Source organism: Harpia harpyja, chromosome 17 (genome assembly GCF_026419915.1).
Source record: "Harpia harpyja isolate bHarHar1 chromosome 17, bHarHar1 primary haplotype, whole genome shotgun sequence".
Taxonomy (NCBI): domain Eukaryota; kingdom Metazoa; phylum Chordata; class Aves; order Accipitriformes; family Accipitridae; genus Harpia; species Harpia harpyja.
Window position 1 is genome coordinate 29,588,567 of NC_068956.1, and position 27,871 is coordinate 29,616,437.

The 27,871-nt window shown below is 37.4% G+C and overlaps 1 protein-coding gene across 24 annotated transcripts in view; it reads right to left on the bottom strand.

Moving 5' to 3' along the window:
• Positions 1 to 2,155: 2,155 nt before the first annotated feature.
• Positions 2,156 to 27,871, bottom strand: part of POSTN (periostin) — a 38,471-nt gene continuing 12,755 nt past the window's right edge. The window contains exons 7-24 of one of the 24 annotated variants that reach the window (XM_052812561.1): positions 26,037 to 26,178; positions 24,626 to 24,838; positions 24,331 to 24,465; positions 23,313 to 23,461; positions 22,647 to 22,783; positions 21,752 to 21,882; positions 18,246 to 18,376; positions 17,970 to 18,072; positions 17,538 to 17,605; positions 16,912 to 16,957; positions 14,659 to 14,706; positions 11,178 to 11,273; positions 10,472 to 10,561; positions 8,797 to 8,874; positions 8,296 to 8,376; positions 6,016 to 6,102; positions 3,937 to 3,975; positions 2,156 to 3,400 (exon numbers count right to left, since the gene is read on the bottom strand). In XM_052812561.1, coding sequence (XP_052668521.1) covers positions 3,360 to 3,400; positions 3,937 to 3,975; positions 6,016 to 6,102; positions 8,296 to 8,376; positions 8,797 to 8,874; positions 10,472 to 10,561; positions 11,178 to 11,273; positions 14,659 to 14,706; positions 16,912 to 16,957; positions 17,538 to 17,605; positions 17,970 to 18,072; positions 18,246 to 18,376; positions 21,752 to 21,882; positions 22,647 to 22,783; positions 23,313 to 23,461; positions 24,331 to 24,465; positions 24,626 to 24,838; positions 26,037 to 26,178 — 1,815 coding nt within the window. In that variant the 3' untranslated portion in view covers positions 2,156 to 3,359. The other 23 variants (XM_052812560.1, XM_052812566.1, XM_052812567.1 and 20 more) reach the window with 23 other exon arrangements.

Below are 27,871 nucleotides of genomic sequence, written 5' to 3' on the forward strand. Positions count from 1 at the left end.
GGGTTGTGGAAGGGTTCTTGTTCAGATAAACAGAAAAAGCGCCTCCATCAAGAGAGATGTCAGTGTACAGTGCAGCTGGGCAGACACCTTTTGTGGCCAAGGAAGGACTCAGAGGGATGGAGTGTATCAGGATAACAAGGGTTCATGGAGGCGTGCCTTTTATATATTGTTGTATTTCACCTGGATTATATTAATGGTGAAGGACAGAAAGGTATTTTAGTGACTACCAGAGGCTTTAAAATGTTATAAAAGCAGAAAATACACCAAAATTAATATGTCACAAATTTGTTCCCACTTGAAAAGTTAAAAATGCCGCACCACAGGATAGGTTGTAATCCATTTTCTTGCCTCCTTCTGCTTCCTCCCCTGTGATGGGTTAACCCTGGCTGGACACCAGGTGCCCACCAGAGCCGTTCTATCACTCCCCCTCCTTCTCAGCTGGACAGGGGAGAGAAAATATAACAAAGAGCTTGTGGGTCGAGATAAGGATAGGAGAGATCACTCACCAATTACCGTCACGGGCAAAACAGACTCAGGTTTGGGGAAAATTAACTTGATTTATTACAAATCAACCGGAGTAGGGTAATGAGAAATAAAACCAAATCTCAGAACACCTTCCCTCCACCCCTCCCTTCTTCACGGGCACAACTTCACTCCCGGATTCTCTACCACCCCCCCAGCGGCACAGGGGGATGGGGATGGGGTTTACGGTCAGTTCATCACACGTTATTTTCTGCCGCTTCATCCTCCTCAGGGGGAGGACTCATCACACTCTTCCCCTGCTCCAGCGTGGGGTCCCACCCACGGGAGACAGTCCTCCACGAACTTCTCCAACGTGGGTCCTTCCCACGGGCTGCAGTTCTTCATGAACTGCTCCAGCATGGGTCCTTTCCACGGGCTGCAGTCCTTCAGGAGCACACTGCTCCAGCGTGGGTCCCCCACGGGGTCACAAGTCCTGCCAGAAAACCTGCTCCGTGGGCTCCTCTCTCCACAGATCCCCAGGTCCTGCCAGAAGCCTGCTCCAGCGCGGGGTTCCCATGGGGTCACAGCCTCCTTCGGGAACCCACCTGCTCCGGTGTGGGGTCCTCCCCGGGCTGCAGGTGGAGATCTGCTCCACCGTGGACCTCCCTGGGCTGCAGGGGGACAGCCTGCCTCACCATGGTCTTCACCACGGGCTGCAGGGGAATCTCTGCTCCGGCGCCTGGAGCATCTCCTCCCCCTCCTTCTTCACTGACCTGGGGGTCTGCAGGGTTGTTTCTCTTACATGTTCTCACTCCTCTCTCCGGCTGCCGAATACCGCCATCCCAACTTTTTTTTCCTTCTTAAAAATGTTACCACAGAGGCGTTACCACTATCGCTGATTGGCTCGGCCTTGGCCGGCGGCGGGTCCGTCTTAGAGCCGGCTGGTATGGGCTCTCTCGAACACAGGGGAAGCTTCCAGCAGCTTCTTACAGAAGCCACCCCTGTAACCCCCCCGCTACCAAAACCTTGCCACACAAACCCAATACATCCCCAGTTCCTGCACATACTTTATCTGTCAGTTCCATTCCATTTTCTTCCCCATCTGCTGCTCTTTTTTGCGAGAGGAGAGCACAGACACATTCGTCCCCTATCATAATTACTGTCCTTTAAAATCTTACTTGACTGACAGCTCACAGTGGCACAGCAGTGAAGAAAGCAGATTAAAGTTAATGATTTAATGACAGTCAAAGGCTCCAAGGAAAGGCGACAGTTTCAGTTCACCCTCTAGGCAGTCCTAAGAGCTCTCATTCTCACCTAAAAGCTGTCTAGCTCTCACCAGGGTTAAAAGCTGTCCTTCCACCAAAGCACTACGATAGTAGATTCTGAGGTCACCTTTTTGAGAGAGTCCGACAGCACAGTAAGGCTACAAGATGTATCAATCCCATGCTCAGATAGCGTTACCGTTCAGGGAGTAGTGCTCGTGGTACGTGATTATGGAATTAGGGAAGGTTTTTAATTGTATTCAAGGAGAGTGATACAGTTTAAGTGCATTAGCATGTGCTAAGTGAGAAAGGGAAGCATCGGTTTGCTTCTGTGAAAGCATATTTTTTAACTAACAACTACACTAAAAGCTTAAGAATATCTAGAATTTGCTTTATTATTAAAAAAAAAAATATTTACAAATGAAAGCAAGCACAGTTCAGCCAAATTCTTTATTGAGTATTTGTTTCAAAACAGAAGTATAAAAGCACATTAGATAACTCCTCTGAAACTTTGGTCTCCAGAATTAAGGCACTTAGAAAAAAATGTGTTCAACTCCATGACTAATTGTTTTCCAACTTTTGTTAATAAAGGCAAACAACTTTTATGAATACAAAACTAGAGTTATAAAATTGACATAATTTACAGACAACTCCACATTAGTACCAGACATTAGCAAAGCATGTTTTGATATAAAAGCTTTCAGACCTAGCCTTATTTTTGTAACACCTTTTTCCATGCTGAGTTAACTGTTTGCATGCATTTTTTATTTATCCCTTTTATAATCCACTTTTTAATAATCAAAAGACACATTTAGGGAAAAGTGGGAAAACACTTAAGAATCTCAGTATATGTATTGGTACAGGATTCCTTTAATGGGAATGATTTTTCTTATCAATAAAGAAGTCAACATGATCTCAAATGCATTTCAAGAAGCTCATAATGTTTGCTTTTTTTCTTTTTAAGAGCTTCCATTAGCCACGTTACTAGAAGGCACTTGGATATGCAATGCAGAACAAAAAAAAAAGATACATTTAATATAAGGCGTATTTGTTTGTTTAGAAAAGGTAATATTACCGGTGTCATTATGACATTAAACACGTCATGAATTTTGACTTATAAAAAGCATACAATATTACTGAACCAAAAGTGCTATGTTAACATCCCATATTTCCTTAGATTACTCTAAAAGTCACCTGAAGTAATTTTTTTCTAGAAATGATCTAATTTCATTTATATTTCTTACTTAGTGGAAATAATAATAATAAAAAAATACACTCTGTATTGTTCCCTGCTCTTCTTGAATCCAATTCTGCAAACACTTACTAGCCAGCACAAGAAGGAATCCTGGTTCTACAGAAGTCAATGGCCTTCAGCAGTTCCAGGATCCCACCCTGCATAGTGCTTACTACTCAGAGCAGTTAAAGCACCCCCACTGGACTACTCCTCCTAGTGAGCACTGTGCTAGCAGTGAGTATCTGCAGCGTCACATCTTTTTGTGGATTCATGGTTCAGTTTACATTATGTTATCAAAACAATGTCATTTTCTGACATTCTTGTTTTTAAAAAAAGTTTCTCTTCCTCTCAAAGACCATGCTGTTAATTTGTATTTCTGTGGATTCTAGCTTGGAAAGCTTTTAGGGATAAGCTAGTCTTGTCCTCCTCCTTGCTGTTCCCCCTGGGAAAAACAGAAGAAGAACCATAATTATTACCTATAATTATGTATAATACAGTTACACTATATACTGTATTTACTTGTGAAACAGACATGTGAAGATGAAAGATGAAGCCTGATGCTGAATCTTTCACTCTTGTGCTGACAGCTAGGAAATTACAATGATCTCTCAGCTTCTTAATTGATCAAAATAATGTAGAATCGGTGAATTACAAATCCCATGGTGGGGAATCTCACAGTGCTAGACTCCAGAGTCAGAGCTCACTTTGACAGCTTTATTCTCGTCTGAAATACTGTTTGACCAAAGCACACAATCTAAGTTGTTCTCACGTAGAAATATATATAAGAAAAAAATCTAGAAACCCAGAAATTAACAATACCAAGCTTTGTTAAAATTTCTTTTTTTAAAAGCATAAATGCAACTCTTGCTTTTCAAACTCTGATTTCTTAAGGGTATTTTTTTCCCTCCTGACTTTTAATGTAACTGAGAATAGTATTTGATGCGTGTTAAAATGTTTAAATGTGTATTTTGCTTTTACCTTGTGTCCTCCTGGTTGGTTGTTCTTTCTGTACAGGTGCTTCTAGAAAATAGAAATGTTGTAGTCAGAAGTTATTTGTAAGAACCTTTGAATTAAAACTCATCAGAAATGTTGGAAACCCATTGCTGATTTGTGAAGTTTGTTTAAGGATTTCGGTAAGCTAAGAATTTTGTCCCATTAGCATGTTGACTTGATCACCTGAAACATGAGTGTTCATAATACAATTCACATATTTCTGTCATATGCAGTCATCTATCAAATCTTACCAACGTTTCAAAAGTATTTTTACATTTTAACAGTATGCATTAATCCATTATTTACACTGATCTCCTACAGATGGTTACATGATGTAGGCAGGTGCCAGGACGTTTTGCCCATGCTCTTCATTCAACAAACACCATCTGAGACTGTCAGGGACGTACAAGCTCAGGTTAATGTACAGCCCAGGACTCAGTCTCAGCTTTTGGCAGAGGATGTCCAGGTCTGCTGTATAGACATTACTTTAGGAATTATTTATAAGTGATATGCTTGAAACTCAACCATCACAAGATGTTGGCCACATTTCCAGCTGTGTTTGGGGCTTGATGTGTAATTGCATTGTGAGTCCACAGTATGATTCCACATTTAGATTTCAGACACTTCTGTTTTAATGGGTCAAGTAGAGCAAGGGCTATTGAATAGGTACGACCCTCATTAGCAGATACACCTGTTTTCCAAAATACTGACTCAGTGAAGCTATGGACACTTCTTCCTCCTTCTCATCCAATCTTGAGACATTTTTAAACCAGATGTCTCCTCATTAGGAGGAAAAATATTTCACAAGCATGAGATAACTCTTCTGTTACTGTCACAGAAACGTTACTGCGGTATTTTTCCTTCTTTACAACCATAAAGTACTTGCTTCTTCACTTAACCAGCTGCAGTCAGTTGTCTTTTCATCCTGAGGTACAGGGTATATAAATGCATAGCCCTGAGACACAGGCTTCACCTCATTACAGCTGAGGCTAAACACTGGGTATCTGCACCAATGTGATTGAAAATTTCAAGCTCTGTGCTGCCCGGACAAGGACAGAACAGGGTCCATCCAAAGTATGCTTTCCATACTTATATGGTGTCCATACAATTATGCTTTCAGGTAAACCTCATGGCTGAAGATCACACCTGTCTGTCGTTTTTAGTAGTCGACTTCCCTGCATGCCTTGTACTACTGAACATTGAAGTTATACAAACACTGTGGTATACCTTCAGTATTTAGCATAGATTTCAAAATTTAAGAAGTAGAAACATATTTAACTTCATTCTCTACAAACCATAATATTTTTTCCTATGAATTTAGTTCAAAGGCTGACAGAACAACTTATTCTGCATTGTTAGAATTAGAATTGGAAAAGAACATACATACAAATACAAAAGAAACCTTGAACAAGCTACTTCTTAAATTTGAATGAAGATCATTAAAAAAAAGATTGTTAAACTTGAAGAATAAATTCCTGGTATAAAGCCAGGCTAAATTGTATTGGGCTCCTTTAAGAGATTTATTTTGGACCTCCACACCATTCAGCTTTTTCAAACCCAAGAGCTTCCCTCATTTAACAACAGGATGATAGAGAAATTCCAAGACCCTCTGAGACATTTTTTCAACCCCAAAGGTTATATTGCCTCCACCCTCCACCCCCTTCACCCTTCACATCAACAGATCACATTAACACCAACAACAAATAACTCAAGTTAAAAACAACTCACGTGGTCTTCTTCTGGATGTGCTGCTTAGAGAAAAGGCAATTCTTACGCTGCGTGTTCCTTCAAATGTTTTACCTAAGCTTTGCAGTTAGACATTTCCTCTTGTCTACTATGCTTGCCAAATCTTTTAGTTACTTTTAGCCACAAGATAAGCCTCAACATTTTTCTCTGCAACGTCAGTGAAAGAATTCTTTTCCAAAATAATTATAAAACTCTTCTTGCTAAAATACTGGCGTCAGACTCAAGTAATTTTTGTGAATAGATACTATAAAACCCCACCTGGAATGATCACTTCAGACAAAGCAGTCTTAGTGATACTGGATTTTTAGACAAACTAACCTTCCAGATGGACTTTCTTGATTTCTCTCTCGATAATCTGTGGCTCTCCCTCAATTACTTTAGTAACCTTGGTGTACTCAGTTCCAGCTATGATAAGCATCAAAAACAAATGAGTTAAATCTGGCATAGCATTTTTCCATATGCAAGGAGCCTTCAGTGGAAGCAATGTCATTTTGGGTGTGTAGGTGTACGCAGGCCACCATGTTATTCATGCCATAAGGTCCTGCTGATTTTCTCAGCCCTGCCACAGGTGATTTCTTCTCCAGGGCTGAGAGTCATTCATTGCAATCTCGGCTTGAAGTTCTGTTTCAGCAAAGACTGCCAATTCTAGTAAGCGGTGCTGGATGTTCTATGAGTAGATTACAGCCCATATGAAATAATTCTTTTACTTTAGGTAGTGGTAATACATTCATTTGTGACTGGACTTGGGTTTAGATGCTTAGGAAATTTTCAGTAAAACAGAAGTAATTTGATGTAGACAATAGGGCCATAAAGCATTATCACCATTATCACCAACAGCCATAAAGCAGCATGTGTATCTGCTTTTGTTGGCTAAATGTATGGTAAGGTATTATTATGGCAGCCAAGGGTAGCTGACTGGGTAAATCATGGAAAAGATAGAGAAAAATCAAATTAAAACAGACAAAACTGCCTATTTGGTCCATTCTGTAAAGCAGGGTGCTTATGCAAACTAACATATAACAGCAAGGAAAAATAGCAAGAACTCAAGAGACAATGTTGTGTTTTTCAAATTTACTACAAGGAAACTATTTATCTCTTTTCCATACACCTATAGGATCACTGTAAGTTGTATCCTTACAGATTATGTCTATTTAATTGTATACCTCTGTAACTGAAAATTATTACAATTACAATTGTAGTTAGATTCTGGCATCAGACCTGTCACCAGGATTTTGAACAGTTCTACAGATAAAGTTTGATCCCACTCTTTATTGCCTGGTTGACACCAATAGAATATAGTCCAGTATATGGTGGGATTTTCTGGCTATAATTCCTTTCATTTTCAACTTTCCTTTTAAATATTCAACATTGAAATAGGCATCTCCAGAGAGCAGCTCTTTTCACATAGCTGGGACATCTAAGATGAAAAACCCTCTGGAAGTTCCTATTTCTCTCCAATGATTACAGGCAAATCCTAGCTTAGATGTGTAAAACTAAGATTTAGATGTTTAAAACAGAAGAAAGAAATACAGTCAACAGTATTCATAGCCATATCTTGGCTTTTCTCTAAGACTAGCCGTATCATCAACTAGCATGGTTTTGTTTGGTGAAAAGCTGTTCAGCCATTCAGACATCACTAAATTTTTTACTTTACTGAAGTTTAAGTCACATCCACAGAATAGTGCTTTTGAAGGGCTACAAGATTTAGTTCAGTGAACACACAGCTGGCTGTGAGCTACTTCACTGGTATTCAAGTTTGTAACTTACTAAAAAGTGAACATAAACTGATGTGGTTTCAGTTAATTTATGCCAAAAGAAACATCCGTACATATTTTTGAGCTTCTGACTCAGATTTACACTAACATTTAATAAAACCACAACACTTGAGTTCTTTTTTTATTCCCCATTGCTATTATAGATAGTTTTTCTAATCTACATTAAGCAGAGAACATTCCAAATTCATAGATGAAGATTAATTTCATACGCACAAGTTCTTTTACCAGTTTTCTACAGCTACTGGTTATATATTGCCAAAACTGTTAGAATTAAGAGAGCAAGAAGGAAAGAAAACCATTCCTTGGAATGCTATATTTGAAGAGAATTAAAGTTAATGCCTTGATATCCATCACCTGTAAGCACTGAAAGAAGGATGCTAAACATGCCTTTAATTATTAACTTGAGGGCAATGAATATTCATTTCTGCAGAACTGATAAGTAAGATGAATCTGGCCTATTACGATATTTTCCACTTCATAAGTGTTTTTCACAGATTTAAATTTGATGAAAAAGAGTTCACTGCTAGTGGAATAAATCTTCATTGCTCCCCTGAGTTTTAATTAGATAACTTTTTAAAGACTGAAAAAAACCAAATAATTTTTTTTAATGATAAATATCATAAAAGAATTGATTAATCAAACTTTGGTGCTTATTTCCATTTCACAGACATCTGGCACTTCATATATGGCATTCTGTTTTTTCCCCCATTAAAATTACACTTCTGCTAGGTCAGTCTTTAAAATGTTGAGATCAACATATCTGAGAGGGGTTTCAGTTATCATAACCTGTTGCAAAAAGGTTAGTTATAATACACTGAATTACCTCCCTGCAGAAGTCTTTTGATTTCTTCATCTTCAAGCAAATGACCATCACCTTCAATAAATTTGGTCACCTTGGTAACCTCTGATAGGATACAGGTTATGGCAAAAAGTTGATTTACAGAAAACATTTGACAATCGTGTAAGAGCATATTACTGAATTAATCCTGTCATAGCATTTTGCTAAATTAGAAAATTCATCTCTTGTGATATTAAATTCCATGTAAACACTGAAAACACCATGTTTTGTGATGAAGATAGCATACTATATATTAGACCCAGGCAGCCTCAACTCTTGAGCTGACTGAAATGTGAAGATCAGAGACTTAAACCAGAATGTTAGACTTGGACATTTCTCAGGTTCTGAGGTTTAATCTCTGGGTATAATTTTGCAGTATGAGCACCTTTGCTGAAAACATGGAGTATCCATTCAGTAATTACTTAAGTAATGTAATTTTTAATTTTTTTTTTTTTTCAAGGAAGGAAAGAAAACAAGGATACTAACCGTCTTCAAGCAATTTCTTTAACTTTTCTTCATTGTCTGAACCACCTGCAGTAATTCTGGTATATTTTATTTCAGGACCTGGAAAAAAGATGTGTGTAAGACTGACTTCAATCAGATCTAATAGGATTGCCTTTTAAGTTATTTTTTCCTATTTAACACTTAGGATGGTTCCATGGTTGACATGCTTTAATCTGCTTTTATGATCATTTTATCTTTCACTGTGTCCCAAATTAAACTGAAAGAGGGTTACAAATAGTATTTAGAGCTATTCAGAAAAGTACTTTGACAAATTTAAAATACTTACAGTAAATATCTGCTTACATTCTTAAAGTAAGACACAGTTTTAAACACTTTATGAGGTCATAGATCAGGTATTTCCTGAGTGCAAAAAGAGTCTGGGTCCACTGTTGTAAACAGACATTGGTTTTATTACTGCTATGAATCATTTGAGAGCTTAATATTTGAGATTCTTTATCAGTTTCTACTACAGAGAGAAGAGAAGGAAATAGCAGGTCTGAAAGGCTGGCATTTTACATTATAGTGACCAGTTTATGCGGGATATTACTGAAACTTGAATTTGAGAAATAAGAAAATGGTATTTTATTTTCTCCCCCATAAATTCTGTTTTGAAAAATAGTCCCAAGTTTATTCAGAAACCACCAATGTTTTTCATTCAGTTATCTTCATTGTAGTCAATAGTTGTACAAGAATAACTTAAGCCTGGTTCTTTATTTCCCTCTTGCTTGAATGACTTCTTAAATTGAATTTTAAGATTTTCTAAATAAATAAGCTGAATATTAAGATTTTCTGCTAAGTCAATGTGTTCCTATAACACTGTCTTTCCCTTACAACTGCTCTGGCAGAGAGAATTTTAATGGCAGCATTCAAAGTGATATTTAACCAAGGGGATCAAAATGTGTTAGCAGGGAATTTGTGGCTGCTTAAATACGCCTCACTCCACTTTCCAATTTCTGTGAAGTTTCTAGGATTCTTGAAGAAATATCTCTGTAGTAGGTAAAATATAATTAAAATTGGCCAAAGAGTTTGAAAGTTACTGCGGGAGAAAATCAAGGGACACAGATGCACATTAATTTTATCTTGTATTAGCTGAATACAAATGTCTAACTTGTGCATGTCAGATCAATTGAGGCCCCTCCTTACAGAGAAATTCTTTTTCTGAAATGATTGTCAAGGGAGCCTGGGATGACATGCAAAAGTAGGTATCTACACACTGAAGGTCTACCTTTGGTCAAATGAAACCTACCTGGAGATATAAAACCCAGAAGTTCACCAAAAAAACCCCAAACAAACCCAACCAAATAAACCAACAAACTTCTTTCTAAAGCAAGCCAGACTAAAAAAATGCAATATAATCAATCTCATCCTGAAATGGCAGCAAGAAGCTTGCAAAAGCAGACACTTTGCAAATACATTAAAAAAAAAAAAGACAAGTTTTCATTGTTTTGCATGCTGTTAAAATATTGTTGCCATTTCTGTATACGTGTGTGTAGCACACATGGCCAGAATTTGAGCCATACATAGGCAGTGGGAAGCATTAGGGAAAAATTCATCTCTCCAGGAAATGCAGTTTAGGCATTAGGACAGAACTTAAGATGCGTTACTTTTGTATGTAATGTTGAACTCTACTAAGTATGAATAGCTCAGCATAATTTACCTTGAATAATTCTTTCTTCTGTTACTTTTTTCTCTGTCACTTCCACAGGTCGCCCATCAATTATTTTGGTGTATGTTTTAATAATTGGTTCTACAAGGATTTTTAAATTGAAGACATTAATCAAGTGATGAACAGTGTTACAAGTGCTGTTTCTGAGATGCTGAAACTCACTGAAGCACCCAAGGAAATACCATAGCATATTTTACGAAAAATAAAAAGACATTCAGAGGAGACCAGGAACTAAGCTTCCTCCACATTTAGGATGGCTACATGCTGTTTTTCCTTTAAAAGTACCCTAGAGGTGAACTTCCCAATGCCCCTAGCAAAGATGAATGCAAAATTTACCTCTCTCTGATAAAATTGCCTTTCTATCACAGAATCACATAGTGCATTTTTGACTTCAAGACAACAACCAGCAAATAATTCTTAACTGAGACATGTTATGTCAGCATGCAGAGCATTTCTAACACTGTCTTGACTGTAGCTATGGGACACCGGTAGGCAAAAACGCCAATTTTTTGAAATGCATGAGAAGTGGGAATGAAATGATGCAATGAAATTACAACACTTTCAGAAGGTCTTGTTAAAAACAGAGTAGTTGTCCCACATATAACATGAATCACCTACATAAAGTAGAAACTGACTGGGAATAGTGAGTGTTTCAAATTTTAACTAATACAAATTGAGTTGCTGAAAGCATACCAACCTCCATGAATCACTTTAGTTATTGTCTCCCCTTCCCTGACTATTTTGAACTCAGGTTCCCCTTCAATTAATTTAGTGAGCTGTGTAATAGATGGGTCTGTGACATAGGAAAAAAACAACATGTTACAAATAGTCATAAAAATATTTATGGTATTCCACAGGGCTGAGATGAAGCTAGAATTATCCCTCCTACCCTATATAAACCAGATGACTATAATGGAGAATTTTTTTAAATCTGAGAAGCCATTTGTGGCAATGCTGTACAGTCTTGCACTTTTTCCCATCCTATCTCAAATTTAGATCCTATTGCACACTACTTACAACTTTTTTTTTTTTTACTTCTGTGTATCTGATATTTTTTACATTTGTTGACAAGTCTCAGGCAAAAAACCAGATCCTCAGCAGCTGAAAGGAAGTCTTTGCTTATACATATACTAGTAAGAAGCCTACTCTGCGGCGTTGCTGAAATCTTATAGCTAGTGTTTCACTAGTGATCAGCATGCAAACTATTCTGTGAAAACTTAGAAAAAAACTAGAGAATGTTTGTAATGTTATTTCCTACTAACTGTATAGATATCCAAGAGGAAACTAGGTCTTTTAATCAAAATTCCCTTACGTTGTTTTGGGCTTTTTTTTAGTTTGTTGTTTGGGGATTTTTTTTAATTTGGTCTTTTTTTTTTTTTTTTTTAAGCTACCAAGACTTGGCCGGTGGTCACGCAGCTTAAAGAAAAAAAAAATTAATAAACTTCAGAAATCAACTGGAATGGCTGTAAGGATATTTGTAGCATTAATGGCTATCATTCTTTGAGTTGCATGGGAGAGGTCATCTTGATTTCAATGGCCAAAACAAGCCTCAATGTTGTGCCATCCCTACAGACCACACTGATACAAATGTATCTCTGACTGACATGCAGGAGCAGCAGATACTAAATAAATTAGGAACATACCATTGATGCAGTCAATTAACAGGAATAACATGGTTCTTCTGTAACAAGTGTTACAGCAACTTCTTATACTTAAGAAGTTGCTGTAACACACACTTCCCTTATTCCCTATTCAGAGTTAGAAACTTAACACAGTCCATCTGTCTCACTGGCCTTAAAAATCCTTTAAAAATTTTTCTTTATATGAATATATGTAGAAGTCAATACTGTACAGATTTTTTTTTTTTTAAATTACTGATCAGGATTTTAATAATAGCTTTTTAAAATGTGTTCCTGGTGTTAATTGTTGAAAACAGTACAATTCAGGCTAACTAGTGTCCTTCGATAGTTACAAATCCAAGCATATATTTTTGTTTGCTTTTGCAACAGATTATGATTGTATAAGTTAGACTTTAGAGCAAAATAATTCATTTATTTGCTGCAGATGAGATGATATGATAGGATCATAATGATGGCCAGTTATTATAGAGTTCTATTCATCTACTCTGAGTTTTAAACAGCTGAACAACCAATTGCTTTTTCTTTTATTTTCTAACAAGTCTGGCTGAAAAACATTCATAAACATTTTAAAGAAGCAATCTTACAAGATTCATTCACTTGCTCCTGTTTCAAATTTAGAGGCATTTTTGCATGTTGAGAACCCACTGAATACCAATATACATTGATAAAAGTGATGAATATTCATGGGAACATGTATTTATGAATGTTTATAAATCCTTTTATTTATTTTTAGATTTTTAAATTACTGTACCTTCCCATGTGACTGATATCGCAGATATACACAAAACAAAGGTAAAGCCATAGTTTGCTATAGTACCTAGTCTAGGACCAATCCTCTGAACATTTAATCCATTAAAATTTGGGTTTCAATCAGATTTAACTCTTTAGATCCCTTTAACTTGCCTATGGATGGACAATGGAAGCACAACTCAAGTAGAAAACATTGAGACAGGAAAGGGCAGACATCACCCTCTAAACCTGGGGATGGTGGTGGTTTCTCTTTTTTTTACTGAAATCTCCTTTCCATCATGATCTGCTAGAACTTCCTGACATATGTTGCAAAAATTAACATGCAACTTTGCAGCTTTTTTCTACAGACAGTTGTGGGCTTATGTGGTTTTGATGGGAGCTGCTGCTCACTACTGTTACTATTAGCAAGCTCAGAAGGGCCAGCGTTGGCTTTATTGGGTCTGTTTCTCAATCATCAGCAGAAAGGCTGTACTGGCCAGAGATCACTCCCTGGAGTGTGTCCCGAAGCAGAGACACTATACTGGCAGTGGAAACGAGTAACTCCTCAATACTGACTAGCTTGTATTTTTTCTCTCTCTGATGAATAACACTTAGTTGTACATTTAACTATAGAAATTCCCAGACATTTCTTTCTTTTTTTTTTGTTCTTTGTTTTTTACAGAGGGTTTTGTTTCAGTTAACTTTCAACTTCTAAACATTGTGTAAATCACCTAAATGATATGCCCCGTCTCTGGGTTTAACATAGAAGAACAGGTACTTTCAGAGAGTGATTCACCTTCATCATAGGAAGATTTCTAAAATATCTTGGATGAATTACCATATGGAATCATCTATTTGTATTATTTATTGTATTATATTTACATTATTCATTTTATTATATTTCTATTATTTATTTATATTGCTCTGTGGATCTGATTTAATGATGGAGACTAGGCAACAAATATCAGCGTATATGTTAGATGGTGTCTAATCCTAAGTGGGATGAAGCACAGACAAGCTGCTGAATGAGCAAGCTCATGTCACTTCTGCTGGGAGGAAGCCCTCCCAGAAACAATGATTAATCAGTCTGGATAAAATTTTTGCAATACTTTTTTAACTGCCTTTCTCCTCAGTTGAGCTCAACCAGATTCTCCCCGAGCATTTTTATTTCAATGGGAAAGTGCAGCTCATTAGCAGTGTACCTGGTCTAGGTTTTTTAGTTAAGTTATGAATCACAAGTGATTTTGACCGTCCCAGCCCCACTTTTTGTTTTCTTCAGTCCCACCACTAATCTTTAAGTCATGCTTTTGCCTCAAGAAATTGAAAAAGAAAGTTTGGCTAACTGTCCTTTCCAGGCATCTGACAGATATTGATATTTAGAACTGATTGAAAACTATAGAAAAATGAAGTGATTTTTTTTTTCTTCAAAGTGTAAGAAACAAATCTACTTCATTTTAAAAATAACTTTTAATTTAAGAAAAAGGAAATTTTTTTTATTGAAAGTATAGTAATATTTGGGACACTTAAAAGAAGTGGTTTGAAAAAAGGTTGTTTAAAAAATATTTTTTAAATGCCCATAGAAAAAGGAGAAAATCCATTTAGGGAAAACAACTGTGGGAAATCTTTTTATACAAAATATTTCAGCCAGTTCTAATTGCAATATTTGTATCTTTGCTTTTCCAGCAAAGTCCTGAACTTCCTCGAGTTGTTATGTACAAAATGCATCCTGTTAAAGAAATATACACAATATATATTCTGTATATGTATATGAACATATACAGAAATATATCTACTAAGGGCATCATTTACCTTCCTTTCTGATGATGGGCTGGACGTTGCTTTCAATTATGTTAATTTCTGAAAGTATAGAAAATGGAATATAAAGCACATTCCATTCTTACAGTTTCTTTATGGTAATGATCACTTATACTTGGTCTGGTCACAAAGATGTGGATAAAAACACAGATATTAATGGATGGAAAAGTAATTCAGAAGGATCTAGACTATGGATCTTGGATCTAGTTACTACATGGTGGTGTATGGAAGTGACCTGCAGACGGAGTCTGCTGGCATGCTGTTTGCCTGCCTTTGTGCCTTCTGAAACCCACTGGTCATGAAACCCATGATAATGAAAGGTACATAATAATAATAATGGCTCATGTAATTCCCTGCATAAAGATTTGCACAATTCCCTGACATATCTTAAATTCTAATCTTGTCCTTTTCATTAGGGAGCTGACCTCGTAAACAGAGGAAACCCTCTGACATTCAGAGCTATTCTTACACTCGATAGAATGTCACAGAGAGCATGACTGTGGTGCCCTTGGGAGATCAAGCTGTCCTTCTACACCTAACACAGACTCAAGTAATCATTGAACAACTTTGATAGATCATTATTTGACTCTTATTCATTCCCAGGTAGAGGAGCCTTCACTAGTAGGGGTCCCAGCCTTCCCATTCCCGCATCCAGATAACTCAACAGTTACAACTTTCTTGATGTCTGACATTGACCTCCCTTGCTTCAGTTTACAGGCATTGCTTCTCGTGCTATTCTCACTGGCCATGGGAGATAGAATCATAGAATATCTCAAGTTGGAAGGGACCCATAAGGACCATTGAGCCCAACTTCCTGATCCTTGCAAGACTACCTAAAACTAAACCATATGACTAGGAGTATCGTCCAGACACTCCTGAACTCTGACAGACGTGGTGCCGCGGCCACTTCCCTGGGGAGCCTGTTCCAGTGACCGACCACCCTCTTGGTGAAGAACCTTTTCCTAACGTCCAGTCTGAACTTCCCCTGACGCAGTTTCATTCCATTCCCTCGTGTCCTATCGCTGGTCACCAGAGAGGAGATCAGCACCTCTCCCTCGGCTGCCCGCCGTGAGGAAGCTGAAGGCTGCCATGAGGTCACCCCTCAGCGATGAGGTCACCCCTCGGCCTTCTCTTCTCCAAGCTGAACAAACCAAGTGACCTCAGCCGCTCCTCCTAAGCCTTGCCCTCGAGACCTTTCACCGTCTCGGTCGCCCTCCTCTGGGACACACTCTAACAGTTCGATGTCCTTCTTATACTGAGGCACCCAAAACTGCACACAGAACTCGAGGTGGGGCCGTACCAGGTCAGTGTAGAGTGGGACAATCCCCTCCCTTGACCAGCTAGCGGTGCTGTGCTTGAAGCACCCCAGGACTCGGTTGGCCCTTTTGGCTGCCAGGGCACGCTGTTGACTCATGTTCAAATTGCCATTAAGACAGATTATTCTATTTGTTGTTCCAAGAGTCTTTTAACTTCAGTGTGTCCAGTCTCAATTTTCAAAAGCCTAATGTGATGGTCTCCATTTCGACTGAGAAATTTAAGTAGAATCCTATAGAAATTTAATCATCTGCCTAAATTCATATTCCCTCACAAGCCAAAGCTTTAGCAGGATCTTTGTCTTCTAACAGTTTGCTTCAACAGGTTCTCCTTTATATGCAGAAACTAAATGCAAATCCTGAGAAAGGCTGCAAGAGAACAAAAAAGGTTCCTTTTTTACATTTACTCCCTAAAAGAAAATGGTAAGAACAACTGCCTCCCATACAAGCCTCAGTTTTGTACATATGGGAAATAGGTGGAACAGGTACACCCTGTCCCTCTGGAAGCATTTATGAAAAAGAAACCATCTCAATGCAGAGTTTGGTCAATACTACATCTTGGAGAGTCAGTACAGTACAATGCTATGAGAGAGAGACAGTACAACTCTGCTGTGCACCAAGCACTGGACCTTGGCTAAAAACTGAAAACCAATCTTTTCCATGTGTATCTTGCCTACCCCAAAGAGTTTGAACAGCTTACTTCAGGGTTACTTTCCTGTCACACATCTGGAAAGGGAAAAAAATACACAGTAGCACAACAGCCAGAAACATTCTACTTTTGAGTCCTTCTCTTCCTGTGCTTCATTGGCACATCTTACTTTCCCAGAAATTGTTTTCTTTTTGATTGAAAAAAAGATCTACAATTCAAGATTGGAATTGGCAACATTTAAAAAGCAATCTCAAAGCCATCTGGAAGTACTTAAAATGAACTTACTGTAAAATGTCAGTGGAATCTCTTTGAAGGCACTGCCACGAACAAACTATAAATACAGAAAAGTAATCTTAAAATTTAAAAGAAAGAGCACTTGCCTTCTAGTTTCCTAAGGAGTGTGGGTAGGATTCACTGCTTCATTGATCTAAAAGTTAGGCTATGCTATTTGCCTAGGTCCTCTCATTCATTGTTGAGGGAGAACGTAATCTCAAGATGACAGCTGAGATATATAAGGATGCCTATTTTTCTCCACAGGCTATTGAGGCTGGTGGGTTTAATGACACAGCAATTTAGCCACTCAATATTTCTTTCAGAGAGGGATTGCCTCAAAGATTTAGAAGTGATCTATTTTGCTGGAGTGATACAATGTACCTGAACCAAAGAGCAGATTTGGGCCAGTTCACACTGGAGTTATCCAAATGCAAATATTCTACAATTATTTGGTGTTGCAAAACATAAATTCTAACTACTGAGTGCAGTGTATCATTCATGATTATACTTGGGTAACTGGGAGCTATTGAATGTGTTGTCCACTGAAGAAACAGAGGGACGGGAGAATCACTTATGAACTATAAAGTACATGGTTTCAAAGATCCTGCCAAAAAGACGAAGGGATCATTAAAGAGTACCTTAATTTGAATGTACTTAATCAACTTCTTCAGGATTGTGAGCAACTGATCATTTCCAACAGGCAGATCTGACAAAAGAAATAGGCATGTAAGAGGAAACATACATCTGTGTTCATTTTACTTCCATTTACAGTGATAAGGGGATGTAATCACTCTCAAACACTCACACAAGCATGTACTTGTACACATACATTCTTCCATATCAGTGGAAAACATAGCCTATGACATCTTGTCTTCCATATACTTGACTACCACAGAATTTCAAAATTGCCATGGTTTCAAGCAAGGTTGAGTAGTGAGTTAAATTTTCTGTTTCTTATTCCACATAGGAATTGTCTCTTTAAAGGACTTAACTTTTTTAAGTTATTGCACCTACATAAAATGTAAAGAGATTCAGAAAAGTGTGTATAAATTCCATGCACTAATACTCACCTGCTGGATATAGGAGTTTATCAATAACATGAATGACACCATTGGTTGCCATGAGATCAGATTCTCTTGATTTCAGTTCATTAATGAGAAGAGTATCATTCACCTGGTAAAAGATGAAAAGAGAACATAAGTTATAGGGGCACGAAAAAACAACCCCAAACCCTATTGTAACATTCAGAGAAATGCATCCCACTCTGTAATGTGGAAAGATATGGAATGCCAAATCCCTGTTACAAGTCTGTCTGTATCAGGGAGAATTCTTCTTCAACACTTAACTGTTTTCAAGTAGAGTTTCCCTCCTTGGATGGTTTTGAGAATGTTTGTCACACCAGGCTCAAAGCCACTTCCAATGAAAACTCCTTGTGTCAAGTGGTAAAGAAGAATATTCCTGAGAGCATTTTTGTCTCCTATTTTAAAAGAAAAGAAAAGTAGGAGTAAAAATTAAACGGTAATGGATAGTTCTTTCTGGAAATTCTAAGGATTCACACAGGCTTGAGCCAGAACTAAGCATAGTATGAATGAAACTACCATGAACACAGACAATTTCAATCTGTTAAAATGATGATAAAGGGAAAAAACCAACCATATGACAAAAAGGCATTCAGAATGTAATTATAGAATGACAGAATGGTTTGGGTTGGAAAGGACCTTGAAGATCACCTAGTTCCGGCTCCCTGCCATGGGCAGGGACACCTTCCACTAGACCAGGTTGCTCAAAGCCCCATCCGAGCTGGCCTTGAATGTGTCCAAGGATGGGGCATCGACCACCTCTCTGGGCAACCTGTGCCAGTGTTTCACCACCCTCACAGTAAAAAATTTTTTCCTCACATAGTCTGAATCTATTCTCCTTTAGTTTAAAGCCATTACCCCTTGTCCTATCACTACACTCCCTGTTAAAAAGTCCCTGTCCAGCTTTCTTGTAGGCCCCCTTTGGGTACTGTAAGGCTGCTGTAAGGTCTCCCTGGAGCCGCCTTTTCTCCAGGCTGAACAACCCCAACTCTCTCAGCCTGTCTTCATGGGAGAGGTGCTCCAGCCCTCTGATCACCTTCGTGGCCCTCCTCTGGCCCCCATCGAGCAGGTCCATGTCTTTCTTATGTTGGGGGCCCCAGAGCTAAACACAATCAATCATAAAGATGCTGTGAGAACTCCTGTACAGAAGAACAGAAAAGTGGCCAGCATTCTCCTATTTTTCTGTATTATTTTCTCTTACTTGCTTGCACCTCTAATCAGATTTTTTTTTTTTAAATATGCTCTACATATCATTCGCAAACACAGTAATTTCAGGACCACTAAGCAGTCGGTAATATCAAATTTCACCAAGCTACTAAATAAACACCAGCCTTAACACTGTTGCAATTAAAGGGAACCATAGCTAACAGTTAATATAATTATTCTCTTGTGGCAACACCCTTCTGAGATGACTGGGGATAACTCACAACTCTTTATATAAAAACACATATATACATGTAAATATAGTGTTTCCCATCTGGGGCAGGAGAAAGTTGCTATTTACTTCAGGCAGAAAAGGAGTCATTTGGAGTGCTGGTTTTGACTGTACTTACAGAGAACAGACACAGCTTGGAAAAGTTGGGGAAAAAAACCCTATTCTAGGGATGATTTTCATATTTCAAAGTTTGACATTCCCATTTGGGAAGAAAGCAAAAAAAGCCAACATTTTCAAGACTGTCTTAGAAAGGAAATGGATTCTGGAGCTCAAGTTAGTGTCCTGACAGGGCTTTCTGGTGCTCTGGGTCCATGGAGGTTCAGAGTCATAGGATGGGCTGTAGGAATACCCATAACTTCCCCAGGAGACAGGGTTCCAAGCAGAGCAGTCTTTAAACACATCTGCTTGCCACTACATGGAATATTGACCATTCTATTACAAGTCTTGTATTAGCATTACAGGCTGATATTGATTGTTATTAGGAGTTTCAGCCTTGATGAAACTGCAGTGGAAATACTGTCTGGTTATAATTTTTTCCTGGTGTCTCTTTCAGTGAATATTTTCCTTTTTCTGCTTTTTGCTTTGAGCACTGATACTAATGCAATTCACTTTACTACTGAAATGCAATTAAATTCTCTTTTTCTTCCTACTAAAATTAGCACTGAGATTTTGTGACTGGACCATTCATAGATGGCGTCAAGTTATATACAAAGCCTAAACATGGCCGTTCAAAAGCTGTTTTCACAAACTATCAGATTACCTTTGTTCTATGCCACAATGGTTACTGGGTAAAATAAGCTTTGTTTTCTGTCATTCTTACAGATAAAGACAGTATTTCTTTATATTCCTTAAAAAAATTACATATTTTAAGGTTTAATTTTTATGGAGAAAGCAACATAATGTCTTTAAAGAAAACCAAGACAGAACTACAGAAAGTAATCTGACACACAGAAATGGACATTCTGCTGTAAAAAAATAACGAGGGTAAATTAAAATCTCATCTGCCAAGGAAAGGAAGTAGAAACTGAGTCACAACGATAGGAGAAGATAGTACATAAAGCCCCTTGAAAAGCAGAATGGCGCATAATTGTATTCTTAATTATAGAAATAAAAAATGGCATGGGCCTTGGGTGCATGTCAAGTTGTGAATTGAAGACAAAAATAATAGACCTGATAAACTCAGTCTTAGTTAATAAAATAACTATGTAGTCCAATAAAAACAGAATAATGGCATTTATCCAGTTACTTCAGTTCACAGCCTTGAGACAAGCTTCATTTCATTTTATAGCTATCTAATATTAGCCATTTAGGCTGTTATTTAGTGTTAGCCACTAGAGACACACCACACTAGAAGGTGATTTAGGCCACTATCATAACATTAAATGGCTGAAGAGGTAATTCAAATTCCAGTGAGTTAAAGGCTGTATAGAGCTAGGGTTGCTGTTTTCTATGCTCTGAGCTGGACTCTTTGAAGTCATTAAGGATTCACGGGATTTGGCTTCATGTCTTTGAACTTTGATCTGAAAAGTGCAGGAGCAGAAAATGTGACTGACCTTCTGGATGTGGGATTCAAGGCAATCACGGGATTCAAGGCAATCACTCCTCCTGCACTTGTGCACAGGCCAGATTCACATTACTCTCAAATAAACTAAAAATATTTATAGTGCTGTGGCCACAGTCTACTCCTCTAGTGGGAAATTCTGCAGGAGATTTGAAGTATTCACTGTGCATTTCTTCTCTTACAGAAATAAAGCATGACATTAAAGAAACTACTTTTAAATCATGTGAAAAATCTATGTAATTCCAGAGGTTAAAAGCATAAGATGGAAAGAAATTACATAAATTCACATTTAGTAATATATATTAAATATTTAACTTGTAGAGCACAAGTTATATCAGAGATCACTGGGTGGAGGCAGAGAAGAGAGAGGAAAGGAAAGATAGGAAAGTCAATACTACACATCTTTTAATGCAGTGGTCACAACTAGAAAAGAAACCTGATAGAAGAGACTTTTCAGTTTAAAGAATCTGTGGCAAGGTTGAATGATGAAAAGTTGAAGCTAATTAAATGAATGCAGATTTTTACTTGGAAGGTAATTACACCTTGGAATAATATATCAAGAATTTAAATTTAAATTTAAATTCAGGTTGGATGCTTTTTTCAAAAAAGATATTTTCTCTAACCCCCAAGAAGGAATTATTTAGGGAAGTCCTATGACCTGCTCTGCGCAAAAGGTAAACTGTTTTATCAGACATGTTTTGTGTAAGAAATGCATTAGCCACCTTTCCCACCGATTTTTACCTTTGCTTATATTTCTAGTTTTCTTATGTTACTTACTTATCAATATATCCTTATCATCATCAGTCAAACCTTTAAAGGCATCGTTAGTTGGAACAAACAGAGTCCATTTTCCAGGCTGTGACAGAACATCATCTAAATCTGCAGCTTTCACCAGACTGAGGAAAACACTGTTTACAGCAAACAGACAAAACACAAATACATTCTGTTGAAGTGTAGTAACTATACTTGGGTCCAGGCACTTAGTTCCCTCATTTTTTCTGATAGTGCATCAATTTTCAAACACTCGCCCTGTTTCCCAGAAATAAAGACAGTGGAGGAGGAAAATGAGAAAAGACGACAGTCTTAAGAGTAACAGACTGAGCAAAAAAGATTTGAGGAAAAAAAAAAAAATATTGGCAGCCTGGATCAGAGCAGAATTCATCAAATATAAACCCCACAGATAGAAGAGATGAAGGGAGGATGCCAAGGATAGTTGCTTTCTCTAGGAGTATTGAGATACTTGCAGGAAGGGGACAGAATAGGTACTGGGAAGGGTATGCAATCATGTTGCACCCATATGGAATTGTACTACTCGTTAATTAAACCTCCAGACTCCACTGCATTTATAGCTTTGGATTCATCATCCAATCCCTTTTGTCCTCTTACTCCTCTCATTCTGGTGTCTTACTGACTCCTATGTGCCATTAACAACCATTCTAGCATAAAGTCTGGGAGCCCTTTCAGCACAGAGCTGGAGAAGAACATCTTTTCTTTTTTATTCCCCATCCCCTGACTTTTTTTTTTTTTTAAGGAGGTAACACCCCCTCCCCTGCCCTCCCTGTCCCCCAAAATCCAACAACCCACAGTCCACAACTATTTCTCAGACCAGCTGTGCTGTATATACAGTTACCCTCTGTAGGAAAATCTCAGTGCTGAAAAAACTGCTACTCACCTAAAACGCTTATCATTTCTCAGCATTTCATGTAATGTCTTTTCTGCTGGATTGATGATCTGTCTCAAGATGTGAATAAAACCGTTCCTTCCTTCTTTACTTCCTCTGACCATGCATGAATTTTCAATACATACAGCCTGATTAAAAGAGAAACAAGTGTAGCTATTCACACAATGATACACTTAAACATATTTGATAAAATGAGATAGAGGCATACTTTCCAAGAGGCTTCTAAATTTAAAAATAATATTCATATGTATTTCCTACAGTCAAATTGTGTGTTCTTACCAGGAAATCTGGTATTGCTTGAGAAAGCAAAAGTAGCAAAATCTTGAGTAAGTTAATATGGTGTAAATATTTCCAAACTTGATTTTTTTGTTTCCCTTGAGAATGTTCTTAATTGATTCTAAAAAAAACTAGCTTTAAAACTTTGTAATTAATGGAGTGCCAGATCTGGAATCCTGTTTTGTTTTCCCAAGGAGTCTTCCATGCAAACAAAGTTCCCAAAGTTCCTTTCATTTTTTCCTAGCCTAAAACCTTAAAGATTTTGCTAGAGAGTCGTAATGGCAAATGTTGGAGGTTTCATTCAGCTTTCTCTTTTGTTCTTTCATGATTCTTCATTTTCATAGCTGGAATACATATCGTTAGAAAGCCCTGTTCACTTACTGTGCGATATAAAAACACTCTAAGCAGTTTTCCTCCAATTGTCTCCAGCTCTTGTCCATTGTACAGTTCATTGAGCCCAACTTTCACATTTATAACGTGATTCTGCAGGATTGTTTTAAGGCGGCGTTGATCCATCCTTAAGGTGTCATCTACAAAGCCATTTAGATATTAATATATAGTGATTTATATAGTGAATTTTCATTTAAATAAGTTTAACTGTGGATGCTATATTAAAAGACCATGGAAATATTGTATCTTTCTTTGAAATGCTTGAGTTAAGTGTTGGACAGACCTGTGTACACAGAAAATGAATTGTTAAGTAGTTTCTACAAATTGCCATTCCTTAAATTCAGTAATGACTTTTGACATAGCCCTGATTAATTACTATAAATAATATGGCTGATAATTTATATGTGGGCCTGCTCCATCTTCTGAATTACTGCTGAACTTCTTATTACAACTTTTCCTTTCTGCATGTGCACCTTAAAACCTTTCCAAATTTGCTTCTGTGGTGGTGAGTTAACCAAATTCTTGGGGAAAAGTTAGGATGCCCATGTAGTCGTTTCTGCAAATATGCGAACACCTGTTTTATAGTATATTTGTATCAATTTCTCTCTGCTTTAATGTACTGGAAAATACCAATCTTCTTGTATAAATTTTTTGAGAATAAATAAGTTGTGAATCTAATGCAAGTAACCCAAAGATTAAGGGAACTGGCAGTTCATTAATATCTTTCCTTTCCCACAATCTGTTTGTGCATATTTTGTATCTTATTTTAGTGATACTATTTCCATTAACAAATGATGCCGCTAAAAACAAACTGTGCAGCCTGGTCATTAGGCTTTTTTTGTCTTTCTGCATGGTATGTATTTTGAAAGGATGAAGTATCTCTATTTCTCTATGGCTCTCTTTCCTTGGGACTTAGAACAAGTACTGGGGTTTATTTGGAAAACTGTCAGGGTAGCGTATATTCTTGCTCATTTTGACATTCAGAGCATAATCTTTTAAAGCTACTAACCTGAGAAAGCACCATTCAGAGGTACCAGGAGAGTGTATTGGCCTTCTGGTCTTAGAGAAGATGCCAGTCCTAATTGTATCATGAGGTCTGTAAAAGTAGTCTGCTGGGCACCCCCAAGCTCAGTGACTTGCTTGGCTGCAAATAAAGGAATAAGAAAAGGTATTTTAACACACAGTTTATTCCTTTTCCTGATTTGGATTCTCCATGCTTATCCATAATAATATATCTGAGGTAATCTAGGTAACATTGCGAAAAACATCATCAGTGTAACAAGTTTTTCATACACATCACTGACCGGAATCAGGAATTAGCACTTCATCAATGAGGTGGATAACGCCATTGCTTGTCACAATATCTTTGCGCTTCACCATCTTCACTCCATTCACAGTCAGACTTTCACCATCACAACCAACTTCAACTGTGTTTCCTTCCAAGGTTTCATAGGCAGCTCCACCTGTGATGGCTTCAGAGCACTGCAGAGTATTTAAAATATGGAACTTCACGAGAGCTGCGGAGAAAAGAGCAGGAAGTTCACACATAGGTGTTTGGACACATATATTCATATATATATAATTCACATACAGATGTGGAATAAGTTACATCTACACTATTTTTAATACTTTACTAGCTTATCTAGCATATTTGCTTATTTGCATTCATAGATTCTTTATTAAAAGTTATTTATATAAGAATTGATACTATGGCCCTTTAAACAACATTTATGGTCAAAAAGCTTTGGCATCCATTATATTATGAAAACTATACTGGTTATGCTGCAATCTGCATGTAACAGAGTATATAACTCAGTGACTGCAAACGATATGCTTCAAATGGACCTCTGAGTACAAAACTCTATAGGCTATGCAAAGTCAGCCCCACATTTATATTTTGTTATGCCTTAGTACATGAGATTCACTGTACTATACTCTGTGTGTAACAAAAGAATCAGCCAAAAATTCCTGAAAGCAAAATGAAAAACAAACAAACAAAAACTGTAAAAAAAATGCTGTGCTATTTCAGGATTCCATTTTTAGTCATTGTCTCAAATTAAAATTAGCCCAGATCCCTCTTTTCACGATCCTCCATTGAGATACTCCACAGTGACTTAATCAGGCTATAATGAAATGATGGAGAACTTGTTTAGTGCAGTGGAGCTCATAAATAAGAATAGAAATGTAACCTTCCATTTCTTAGTGGTTCCATAGAAAAGGAACCTTCTATTACATTACTGTTCACATAACAGACTGATTCAGTTATTAAGTTTATTGTAGTTCTCAAGAATAAATGTGCTGACTTATAGTTTGTCCGAATATATAGTCTAAATTCAGTTCAACTTACAGACAGAACTTGTCTTACAAGAACATGGCCTTTTTGTATGAAAAAACTATTCATGAGAAAGCTATTAGAGAATCCCACATTCAGACAGCCCTGCATTTCTAGAGGCAGGAATCTCTATCAGAACTATGCAGCTGAGCTATTAGAAACATCAATGCGCCTATATTTTCACAGTTTCCTTTAAACTGTTTTGGAAACTAAGTCCTCAGTGAATTTGAATCCTTAGGTAACTGGAAAAATCAGACAGAAGAAATAATTCCTCCTACATGTATGAAAGTACAGGTGCTTAATTTCAGAGCTACTAGGATAACGTAGTTTCTACCTCCCAATCTACTAACCTGTATTTTCATTTGCAAAAAAAGGTTACATACCTTCAGAAGCTACCTTGTCACCCATGATCCTTTCTAAGAGTCCCCTTGGAAGTCTCTCAAAAGCTTCATTAGTAGGAGCAAAGAGCGTGTAATGACCAGGCTTTCCAAGAATATCCAAGACATCTGATGTGATAGCAGCAGCCTAGAAAATAAATTTGGTTTTTAATACTGGTCATTTAAAATATTACTAAAATACATTATATGTCTAGTTTCACCGAATGCCCACAGGCACTTTAATGCTAGACTGAGATCAGTGTTACAGAAAGATGAAAAAATGAATTGACAAAAAAGAATAGATAATTGATTTTGTGGGAAAAATGTGTCGATATACCAAGTTACCTCCTTAATTTAGCACACAGTAATCAATAAATTCTGATAGAGGTGACAACAGGGCAGAAATTTTTATTATTATGGCCTGAATTTTTAAATGAAAAATGTGAACATGCAGGTTTTGACAAATTAGATCAAAGCAATAGTCTATCAAAGCTGATAATTTGCCCCTGAAATAATAAAAAATGTAATACGGGTGTATGACTAATTTGATTAAATGCAAGGAGGAGGTTTTGAATCACAACAGGAGGCTGAGGGGTGACCTCATTCTCTCTGCAGCTTCCTGAGGAGGGGACGTGGAGAGGGAGGTGCTGAGCTCTTCTCCCTGGGATCCAGGGACAGGATGCCTGGGAACGGTTCGAAGCTGCGCCAGAGGTTCAGACTTGATATTAGCAAGGATTTCTTTACCGAGAGGTTGATCAAACACTGGAACAGGCTTCCTGGAGAGGTGGTCGATGCCCCAAGCCTGTCAGTGCTTAAGAGGCATTTGGACAATGCCCTTAATAACTTGCTTTAACTTTTGGTCAGCCCTGAATTGGTAAGACAGTTGGACTAGATGATCATTGTAGATCCCCTCCAACTGAAATTATTCTATTCTATCTCAGGCTTTGAGGCCAGGAAAAATTATCTCCAGGTTTTTAATCCCTAAAATGTTACTCAGCACTGGACATTACAAAAGTAAAGTTAAACACAATTGATGAAAAATTCTCTACTTTCTAGTGATGAAGAAAAGGTAAGCAGTCTGAACTAAATAAAACCCTAATCAATATTTTTCAAAAAAGTATTATTTTCCTTTTATTCGTTAAATAAACCTTCTTAACTTGCTTATAAATCTCCTCTGTACAACCTCACAATTTGGGTGTTTCCATTATTGGATTAATCCTAAAAGAGAATACTATAACAATATATATTTCTTTGGTGGCTGCAATTTGTCCTCATTAGAATCAAAGACTGAAGAAAAAGAACAAGGCAGGAAAAGTAATTAAAGATATTGTGAGAATATATGATGGATTAAAAGGATAATATGATAGAGTATGACAATATAAATTATGAACAATTTTTCTAGAAAAAGAACATATGTAAAATTGAACAAATCTGGACTTGAATAAAGAATTTCCTCTGTCAAATATGAAATACTATAGAAATAGCTATATTATAGATATTATATATTAAATATTAAGATAGAAAGATAAAGTGCATATGAAACTGGTGAACTGGAAGATGGGAATAACCATGTTAAAAGAAATGTCATATTAGAGTCTCACGGCTGATTTTGTTTAATGGTTTTATTAGCACATTTGCTTTTGGAGCCAAAGTCATTAAAGCAGTATGAAGTGCAGAGGTACGCACACAGGAATTAGCAGGTGTATGTGCTATAAACAGGGACTTCACCCTTTGAAAAGTCAGAAAGGCAGAGTGCAATGTGACACAACTGGAAGAAAAACAACCATGATGCTAGCATCTATCCTGGAAACCAGTAAGTTTTTTTCAAGCAGAGTTAGGGA